We start from the raw sequence: 11,208 nt of genomic DNA, 5'->3' as shown, positions 1-11,208 counted from the left end.
CGGTCGGCAACAGACCGTAGATCCGAACAATTAATATCATATATGGCAACATATAACATTTAGCACATAAAAGCATTTTAGGCAACTTTCCTAAAATAAACTAGTGCTCGTGTCTAAAATCCAACAGACACACACCTCAAAATTCTACTTAGCATTCCAAGTTTAAGTCTATAAATCCTACAAATTCCTAGTTCGCTTAAACTAATGCTCTAATACCAACTGTGACATCCCCAAAATCACGGCCAGAAAAGACCGATTTTCATTTATGCTTTTTAAAATAATTTCAGAGTAAATCCTTTTTGATTTAAAAGAGTTGCGGAATCTGTTCCCAAAACAAAACATGATAAAATAATATTTATCAAAGCATTTCATCAAGAGATGCATTTTCATTATATAATCAAAACTTGGGATGTCATGTTCCGATACAGACCATAAAGCATAAACGATAACATTACAAGTCATTCAACAAATATATACATATACAGACTTGTAAACAAAACAACTTGATGATTCAACCATCTTATGCCATCGCGCCACTACCTGTAATACAAATAAAACTGAGTGGGTCAGGCTTGGGAGCCTGGTGAGCATATAGGGTTTTCAACCCACAATAAATAAGTTATATTTAATTTCACCAACCAATCACTATCCCGATTACCCATTCCCGTTATCCTCACTTTACGTCCCTAAAATAACATATATCTCAAGGGACCTAATCTAGGATTTTCATCGGGACGGACATCACTGCTAAGGGGTTTCCTCAACAATAGATATCCTAAAGGCAACCATGAGGGGGATAGAGTACACCGGTGAACACATCGTTCACAACACCTACAGGTTATGAACCTGCTAGCGTTCCACAGGACTGTCTAGAAAGAGTCCGTGGTCGTTATCCATACTCCGCTGAATAACTAGATCAACAAGAACAACAACATCGAGGCCTCTCATCTGTTTATTACACACCAACTATCTACCCATGTTCTACCCAACATATTAGTAGATAAAATATATATTTTCATACATAGTTTAAAACCTGTATATCATTTCCATTCAATACATATTCCACATAACAGATGAGGCGCACCCACATAACACGTATTTCATAGAAAGTAAATCAGATCTATGAGATAGAAGAGAATGAATATACATTCATACTTATAACAACAAAATTATACACATAAACAACAATATACTTAATACACTCAAACCATACTTGTATTATTATCGTGTTTATGAAAGGTAGTATACACTCACTTGATCAGAAGACGATCGGACAGCACTACGACTTGCAGAAGTAGTAATCCACAGCAGATCTGGAAGATCTCCACAAAAATCAAACTTCTCGCGGGCAGAGCTTCGGCTCGGGAACCGCACTTCTCAGGATCTTCGGGATCTCGGGACTTGCCTCGGGGCTCAAGAATAATACCGGGGCTTCGGGGTATTTCTGGCACGCAAAACGATGCAAAACGGGAGAGAGAGAAGAGAAGAAATTGGCAAAAGACTCGGCTGCCTTCGGATCCTATTTATAGGAGGCTGGAGCCTCGGAGTACGCGGGGCGTACTGGCCTCCGAAGTCGTCACTGCATGCGTCATCCGAAATGTCGACACTCTTCAGAGTAGGCGGGGCGTACGTCGGATCGGACTGGTGACTCCCCCTTTGGATAATGCCGGATTTTTCAATTAAAAATAAATACAATTTATTTATCAAACTTCGGAAATTCATATCTTCTTCATACGAACTCCGTTTTCGACATTCTTTATATCCACGGAAAGGTGAGACTACGCTCTACAACTTTCATTTAGACTCCGTCGGCTAATTTTAACTTTATTTTTATTATTTATTTTTAATAGGCCGCGACAGAAAAACTTCGTTATAAATTTATAACTTCTTCGTTTGACGTCCGTTCTCGCCTAACTTTTTATCGCTTCGAAACCAACAACGAGACCTTCGATTCTCGTTTAGATTTCTTCGGCTAAAAACCGCTCGATCTCAAATCGAGTATTTCAGGCTGCATACCGCTAAGTTGAAACTTCAGAAAATCGTAACTTCCTCATGCAAAGTCAGATTTGGGCGTTCTATATATATTCGGAAACCTCGTTTCAACTACTACAACATTATCCAAAGATATTAAGTTTATTTTACACTTAAATTTTGACGCTTATTTTTATTCTTAATTAATCAAACCACATAATTAAGCAATTAAGCACAAAACACATAATACTCAAATAATACATTCTTATTATTTCAAAACGGGTTACAAAGGTTAACCTAGACTATTACATTACTAAAAATGGCAAGCCCGGAAACACAGGCGTTACACCACCCGGCAAGATCCCTCATGGCGCTTGCCGTACTTTCCACAAGTGCGACCCTTCTGGCCTCCTGATCTTGAATCAGCGGGCTTAGCCCGCTTTGCTGCCGGCTGCGACTGTGTCGGCCTCCGGTCTCTCCCCTGAGACTTTGCCTCCTCCCTGGCCTGAGTCTCCAACTCGATCTCCCTCCTCCTGGAATTTTCTTGGAGCTCGGTAAATGTCCAATAAGACGAGTTTGCCACAAACTCTCGATATCCCTCCTCAGAATGCTCAAATATTGGTTCATGCATGCCTGCTCAATAGAAACGTGCTCAAGGCAGAACACTGCCCTCTCGTGAAACATTTGTGTAATCTCAGTCACCGACTCTATCTTCTGCTTGAGAGACAGAAACTCTCGGGCCAACCGTTCCCTCTCCACTGGGGGAACATACTCATCTCGGAACATCAATGTAAACCTCACCTAAGTCACTGCAGTATGCTCTGTAGGAGTAAAACTGGCTGTCACAAACTTCCACCAGTCCTTCGCTCCCAAGCGAAGCCGGTTCAATGCGAACCGAACCCTCAAATGCTCCGGGCATGAACATGTGTAAAAACATCCCTCAATATCAGATATCCACCTCATAGCAGCAATCAGATCTTGTGTCCCATCAACCTCAGGTCACCTCGTGTTGCTGAACTCCAAAAACAGCAACGAGTCACCTCCATGTGGCCTGGTAGCAGCGACAGCTGTGGTGGCTGCAGCAACAGCCGCCTTAGTAACAACGACATATTGTTCATCAAATGTATCGATCAGGGTGGTCTTAATAGACTCAAACATCTCAGGAATCGCCTCTCGAATGGTTGCGGCCACCTCATCATGAATCATCCTGTGAATCTCGTCATTGCTAGTCCCACTGCTCTCAGGGATGTGGCGTGTACCCACCATGATGTATCTGAAACACAACACAAAAATCATCAGAGTCTCGCTCGAGCATACTCACACTCGACCACTCATCACTACTTGTTCCTTAGCATCCTAAGGATTCTTACTTGGATTGCATATAGATCTGGTGCTTTCAATAGTACAGGCTCAATACTACCTTCCACAACTAATCCGTAGTCACCCCAAGTCCTCATCCTAGGATTCTAATTCACAAGTACTCTATCTCTCACAATAATTAGACTACTCTCTCAGTAGGCTACTCGCAAGCTCATCTAAGTATCTCTCCTAGATTACTTCTTAACTCAGAACTCAACACATACTCAGGGAAAATAACAGATAGCACTGATCAATAGCATCTCCTAGGCTAAAGCATCACAAATCAGGCAACTCTAACCCTAGAATAAGAAATACCTAGCCTATTCTCTAGCATGCTTTTCTAAAAGCTCATACATATCTCATAACACAAATAAGTAAGGGTATTTTGGGAAATAACCATTCGGGCTCTGGCTGATTGTACACACTGTTCCAAATCGTTTTCTCTTAAAACTCTTTCTCATTTTAGAAAAATCATTTCTTTTGAAATTTTTTCTCAAATCCTCAGTTTGAGTCCAAACATACCTGGGGGTGCATCTGAATCCCTCAAACCAAAGATCTGATACCAACTTGTAGCACCGTAAATTTTCAAACAAAAATTTTCATTTAAAAACCCAATTATTTCATCTCAAAATCACAAAATTCCATAAACATCAAGTTATCAAATCACATGTCCCAAAACTATTTATAACATTAATCCAGGATCCTCCAAAAACATATCTCCAACTCGGGTGAGTGTACAATCAAGCCGGTGCCTTCCCGTGATTCTAAAAGGTACATGAAATACATAACACATAACACGGTAAGCACGAAGCTTAGTGAGTTCCCCAAAATACCACACACATCACATTAGCCACTCGAGGCTAAATCAAAACGACCCTCCAGTCAATGTGTCTCAGTGGAGACCCTCCCGTCCCACAACTCGGGTGGACCCTCCGGTCCTAACTCAATAAGCTCATAATAGTAATACTCATCATAAATCACAAAGACATAATGCAGAATATCATAATACACAATTAAGCACATAAGACCCCTCAGTCACATAAAGATACCACTCATGGTAAGTATAGTGAGAATATTCACCTCGTAATCAAGTAAGTGATAATCTCGTACATGAATCCCAAACTAGCCTCCGTCTAACACATATGATAATAATCTCTAATCAACACTTAAATCATGACTCGAAATAAACTAGGTTAATCTCTCTCTCAAACTCATGGAATGGATAAAAGACCATTTTACCCCTTTACGGTCCCCATACTCCCTGCCTTGACCAAACCCTAAAGTCAAGTAAAGTCAACACTCGGGTCAACTGCCCATGTTGACTCAATTCGTCGAGTGCATTTATGTGACTCGCCGAGTTCCCGCTGTTCCTCAGAATGTTGCGAAAACCGATCTCAACCCGTCGAGTTGTCTCATCAACTTGCCGAGTCACCCTTGTCCAGAATCCTTGGGGAAAACCTTAGCCGACTCATTGAGTCAACTCGTTGACTCGGCGAGTCCCTTCAGTCTGAATTCTCATTCAGACGTTTTAAGGCAGATCTACTACTCCACACCTTGGATCTAGGCTCCCAAGGCTCGAATGTCACGTAAAGCTTCGATCTTTACGTCAATGCGTGGCATATTTTGCTCCAAAATGCCATTACAACTCTAACAAGGGTGTTTAAGCACAAATACTCTTATATGGCTGAATAAAGTCAGGACCTTTGGACTCTATGGACCTCACAAGGTCCAGATCTGAAGTCTAGACCTACTGATAGACTCAATTCACTCAATGTCCCAACAAAAGGTGGTGAAAGCTCTAACTTCCATAATCATGAGATCTTACCAGGAAGATGAGAAAGGTGTAGGCTTTTTACCTTCCACAGAAGCTCTGGTCGATATAGCACTAGATCTAACAGTTTCTCCTTGTTCCTTGCTGGATAAACTCCTATTCTCCTCAAAAGATGCACTAGAATACTCCAAAAATTAGCTCTATAACACTCTTAGCTCGCTACAAGCGTTTATGGTCTCACACAGGGGAGTTGGGCAGCTAGTGAGACGGAAATGAGGACATAATTTCTCTTAAATAAGCCCCAACCCCAGAGATTTAGGGTTTCACCTCACAACGCCTACTCGACGAGTCAGCTCTCTGATTCGTCGAGTCAATCATTAAACCTACCCGGTCAAATCGGACTCTACTCGACGAGTTAGGCTCACAACTCGCCGAGTCACACATGAAGTATCAATAATAAATAAATAATAAGGAAATACCTGGAAGTCGGGATGTTACAAGACGTATGAGATTCCCTTCCTGGTTTACTGCAGGCTAAGTACAACCGTACAAGTTTTGTTTGTCTAGAGAGAGTCGGAAATGATTGTAAGGTACTAATGTTGGACTTCAGTAAAGTCGGAAATCATTGTAAGCAACTTGTGGCGGATCTTGTGAACATATAGCTTTATACTTCGTCTGTTTTGAACCAATCTTTTTAGCCTCATCGTAACTTGAATCCATTTAGCACTTTTATAGTGTTTTATAAAGTTTAAAAATTGAGAGAGAATTATGTAACGCCCCGTTCCTAAGAGTACCTAATTGTGAGTCCCCGGGATTTAAGAGAAGTGGTATTTTGATCATCTTGTGGGAAAAGTGGATTAATGAGGGCCAAGTATGAAGTTTGGGGACTCGCCGAGTACGCCCAGCGTAAGCTGGGAATACGCCCAGCGTAATTGGGTAAGTGACGCGGGTGCAAGGTTGAGTACGCCCAACATACTAGAGGTACGCCCAGCGTACTCTCAGAGTTCTAAAACCCTAAATTTAGGGTCTGCCACTATATAAGGAAGATGTTGGTGCATACCCTAGCCTCCATAAGCTCTCCCTTAACCTCAGAAACCCTAAGATAGTCGTCCCGCCTCCTTGATTGGGTGTGTTTGGTCTTGGAAAGTTTGGATTAGCAAAGGAGAGCATAAAGGAAGAAAGGAGAAGTTGTCAAGGAAGGAAAGAAACGTCTGGAGCTTATAGATCTGGGAAGACATCATCCTTTGGAGCCTATTTGAGGTATAAAGCTTCTTGCTTGACATTCATATTGTGTAGATCTATGTGTTGTGAAGCTTTGACACCATTCTTGTCCCAAAAGTCCTCATTTTGATGCATGTTTTGATTTGTTCAAGATTATTTGTCCTTTCAGACCTTTGGAAAGGTCTTGAGTGAGAAAAATGAGGTCCCAAGGGCTGTGGTTGTTCCATGTGTGAGATATGTGGGTCTTAATGGATTAAGACCTTAGATTAAGAGCTTTATGGACGTCCCAAGTGATAAAGTTTGAGACTTTATGAATCTTAGGCATGTTTGGCCTAGGGATCTGAAGTTTGGGCTTAAGAGCTTAAGCCATTAAGAAGTTATGGGGACTTAATGAGTAGCGAAGTTACACCCCACGTAACTAGCGAGTACGCCCCGCGTAGCGAGTCAGTGCCCCGATCCCCTGTTGCGAATCAGCGTGTACGCCCAGCGTACTCCCTCTGTTGGGCTTTTCATTTTGGGCCTTAGGGATTGGGCTGTTATTTGAGCTGCTGGATTTTGGGCCGTGACTGGACATTATGGTTAGAGTATTTTGGGCCCATTGGTTGTTATGGAACATGAGTTTAGGCCCATTTGGTGAGGTGGGCCCAATTAGTAAATTGGGCCAATAATGGGCTTTGTTTTGGACTTCTGGACTTTGGGCCATTGGTGGGCTTGGGAGCTTACCTAGTGTTGGGTCGGATTGAGTTAGGGGTAAAATGGTCAATTTACCCTTAGTAGAGTATTGTGCTTGGCCTAATGTTTATTTGTGCTATGTTGGCTAGTTCGGGATTTTTGGTGAGTCGGTGATTCGAGAATCTGCTTCTTCAGTTCAGAGTTTCGACAGTGCGAGGTGAGTTATCCTCACTATATCAATAGGGTCTAAGGCACCAAGGCCGGTGCGGCGGATTGAAGGCCCGGTGCGGGCGGACCAATCACACTGTAGACTCGATGTATATGGCTAGACTCGGAGGGTGGACCGGGTGGACTGTTGGCCGGTGCGGCGGACCAGTCACACAGTAGACCCGAAATGCATGGTTGTTCTGTGATCGGATATGATATGGCATGTTATGCGTGTATGGTATATGTGGTTGGTATTTTGGGATATCTCACTAAGCTTTCGGGCTTACAGTTGAGGTTTAATGTTTTTCAGGTTCTTCAGGAGACCGTGGCAAGACGAAGGCGTGATCGTACCGCTCCTCATGTTTATGTTGTGATGTGATTCTGGGAATACTCTAAATAAATTGTATTGAAAACATTTTTGTAATAATTTAATGAAATCGGATTGTTTTTGAAAAGTTTAAATTTGTTGGAATTTTTCGGTCGTTACAAATTATAAGAATGATGTGGAAAAAAATGTTGACTCAACGAGTCGGCTAGGATTTTCCCCAATGAGTCTAGAATCCAATTATCAATCAAAATTTTTAGAAAAATATTGGGTTTTTATTTTAATTTAACAAAAATTTAAAGAACATATCAAATGGAAGGTAGATATAATACAATTAGCGTGTATTTGGTTCACGAATTTTAAAAATATGTAAAGGAAATAAAATGTAAATTCAAGTAAAAATTATATTTGATTGATAAAATTAAACGATTTTTTTAATTCCATTAAATTATGCGTTTTTGTGGATAGGTAAATATTTAGCTAAATAAAATAATTTTAGATTCAATTCATTATTTTAATTAAAAAGACAAAAAAATGCAACACCTTTTTTTTTTATTCTGGCTACTAGGTGTAAGACTCATGTATTATATGTGTTAACTAAAAAAATTAAATATGAAGGTCTAAATATTTAAAAACTTTGTATTTATAAAAAATAAGAAAAATAATAAATTATTAAAATTGATTTTTTTATCTTTTAAATTTAAATAAATAAAAAAAATAACTAATTAACTTTAATTTGGTAATTTTGAAATAAAAAGATAAGTCTATTAATGAAATTGATATTCAGTTATTACTACATTTATTGTAATTATTAGATTAAAGTATTATGTGTAATTTATTAAAATAAAAAAACTCACAAAATGACATGTGAAAAGGAAATTAATTCAAAATAACCATAAAATGACATTTGACAAATTGAATGAGAGTGTGGCATGTGACAAAAAAAACTTTCATTTATTAGAGTAGAAGTATTATGGTGAATTTATTAAAATAGAAAAACTCATAAAATGACACGTAAAAAAGAAATTAATTCCAAAATAACCACAAAATAATATTTGATAAATTGAATAAAATAAACCGAAGAAGAAAAAAAATCATTTATTAGAATAGATTACTGTTATAGTTAGTGCCGCACACATCTATCCATCAAATTACGTAGTAAACTCACTGTTATACAGGTTTGTTGAACTGAGGAACGTATATTTATATGTAAACAAAAATGATTAGAATTTTAATTAGTGATGTGTCGGTGGAAGCATCTGGTCCAAACGTATTACATCGTCTACCTACGTGGACTCGATGTCACTGGATGCACAGCTGTTGGTGGTTTCTCTATTACGCCCTTGTCCCTTTTAGAATTTACAAAACGAACCCTACCAAAGTTAACATTTGACATTATGTGTATATAATAATGTTATCAACCTTATTAGTCTTTGGAAATCTAAGACAAAAAAATTTAATATATACTAATTTATATTAGTTTCCGTGGTTTTTTATGTAGTTTAGGAGTGATATAAACGCCTAAATTAAATTCAAAATGATGGTAAGTTATATTTTTGACCCGTTTTGAGTTAATTTGAAATTATAAGGGGCTAGAGTGTAAATATTCCCGAATAAAAAGACGGTGAAAGAAAACCGTTGGTGACCTGTAACAGCTGGGAACTATCGAGTGGCTTTATTGTAATTGACACGAATATAAGGTCCTTTAAACTAACAAAAATCTTCATATCTTCTCTACTTCACTTCCGTCCGCTGCCTTCTTTTATAGTTTACACTCTCTCTCTCTCTCTCTCTCTCTCTAGTCTCCAGGGAAGTTACAATGCAGCTCCCTTACACGGCGGTTGTGATTTCTATGGTGGTGTTGCTATTGCCTGGAGCAACCGTTGAAGGTCACAACATCACCTCGATTCTGGCTAAGTTTCCCGAGTTCTCGACATTCAACCATTACCTCACCATTACACACCTAGCCGATGAAATTAACAACCGACAGACCATCACCGTTTGTGCGGTAAACAATGCCGGAATGTCAGATCTGCTAAGTAAACACCTATCTGTGTATGCTATGAAGAACGTCCTATCGCTTCACGTGCTACTCGACTACTTCGGTGCGAAGAAGCTTCACCAGATTACCAATGGAACCGCCTTAGCAGCGACAATGTTCCAAGCTACCGGTACCGCCTCCGGCTCCTCTGGATTCGTCAACATTACGGATCTGAAAGGCGGTAAGGTTGGATTTGGTAGCGAGGATACCGGTAGAACGGATGCGACTTTTGTTAAGTCGTTACATGAGCTTCCTTATAACATCTCTGTTATCCAGATCAGCAGTATGTTGCCGTCAGCGGAGGCCGAAGCTCCGACTCCTGAACCTGCCGCCGTCAATATTACCTCTCTGATGTCGGCGCATGGATGTATGAATTTTGCTGAAGCTCTTCTTGCTTCTGACGCAATGAAAACTTACGAAGACAACATCGATGGCGGATTGTCGGTGTTTTGCCCCCTCGACGATGCTTTCAAGGGATTTTTACCTAAATACAAAAATTTGACCGTCAGCGGGAAGCAATCGCTACTTGAATATCACGGTGTGCCGATCTATCAATCGATGTCGATGTTAAAATCAAGCAACGGTCTAATGAACACACTAGCAACCGACGGTGCTAGCAAATACGATTTCACAGTACAGAACGATGGGCAGGAAGTAACAATTAAGACAAGCATCGTTACTGCGAAGATCGTAGGGACACTGATTGATCAACAACCGCTTGTCATTTTCACCATCAACAAGGTACTTTTGCCCAAAGAACTTTTCAAAGCCGCTCTTTCCCCTGCTCCAGCTCCTGCGCCCGAAGCTGATGCTCCGGCGGAGTCACCAAAGTCTTCGAAGAAGAAGAAGCACAAGTCTCCACCAGCTTCCGACTCGCCATCGGATTCTCCGGCAGATTCTCCGGACGATGGCGTAGCTGATCAAGAGGCAGATAGCAACAGTGCTACGGAAATCAAGGGTTTCAGATTTGCTGCCGTGGCCGTGGCTGTGGCTTCGAGTTTTTGGTTTGCCTCGTTAGTCGTGTAAGAGCGCTCCTTTATTTCCCCATTTTCTTAGTGAAATAATTCAGGTCCAGAAAATTGTCATTTACACTTGAGGAAATTATATTTGCATTTCATTATGAGATGACATAATGAAATTTGAATATGAATTTGAGGGTGCAAATAATGTTTTCCATAAATTATTTGTAATCAAAAAGTGTATGTGAGTGTGTGTGTGGGTGTGTGTATTTTTAAGTTAAACATGAGGTTTGTTCTAATGAGTATTGTTCTTGATTATTTATATTTTCATTGTATACAAATACACTGAGAGCGAATGAAAAATTTAGCATTTGTGATTTTGTTTATTAGCTTCAAGATTAGATATGATCTTAATTGATATTAAATTGGTTTTAGTGGAAAGCGGCTTTTAATTGTTCATTAATTATCAATCAAATCTCAAGGCAAAATAAATACAAGCTTGACCGACTATCACTTTTCATTAATTACAACTTCATGACGATTCTATCAGATTTATATACTATATTATATGTACCCTTACCCTACACTCACATACATTACTGTATCATATTATGAGTACGTAAACAATTTCTCATATATTATACCTTGTCATATCATGGTTGTAGAAGATTCTTTTAGTTAA

General features: G+C 39.7%; 1 protein-coding gene across 1 annotated transcript; it reads left to right on the top strand.

The window, feature by feature from the left end:
- The first annotated feature begins 9,260 nt into the window (after positions 1-9,260).
- Positions 9,261-10,912, top strand: FLA1 (FASCICLIN-like arabinogalactan 1). Its single transcript, XM_078999643.1, has one exon. The coding sequence runs from the start codon at positions 9,346-9,348 to the stop codon at positions 10,591-10,593; it is 1,248 nt and encodes a 415-aa protein (XP_078855769.1). The 5' UTR covers positions 9,261-9,345; the 3' UTR covers positions 10,594-10,912.
- Positions 10,913-11,208: the final 296 nt, after the last annotated feature.

This window comes from Lactuca serriola, chromosome 5 (assembly GCF_051521515.1).
Source record: "Lactuca serriola cultivar US96UC23 chromosome 5, Lser_US96UC23_V15, whole genome shotgun sequence".
Lineage (NCBI taxonomy): Eukaryota > Viridiplantae > Streptophyta > Magnoliopsida > Asterales > Asteraceae > Lactuca > Lactuca serriola.
Note: the sequence above shows the minus strand (reverse complement) of the source record. Positions and strands in the feature narration are given on the sequence as shown.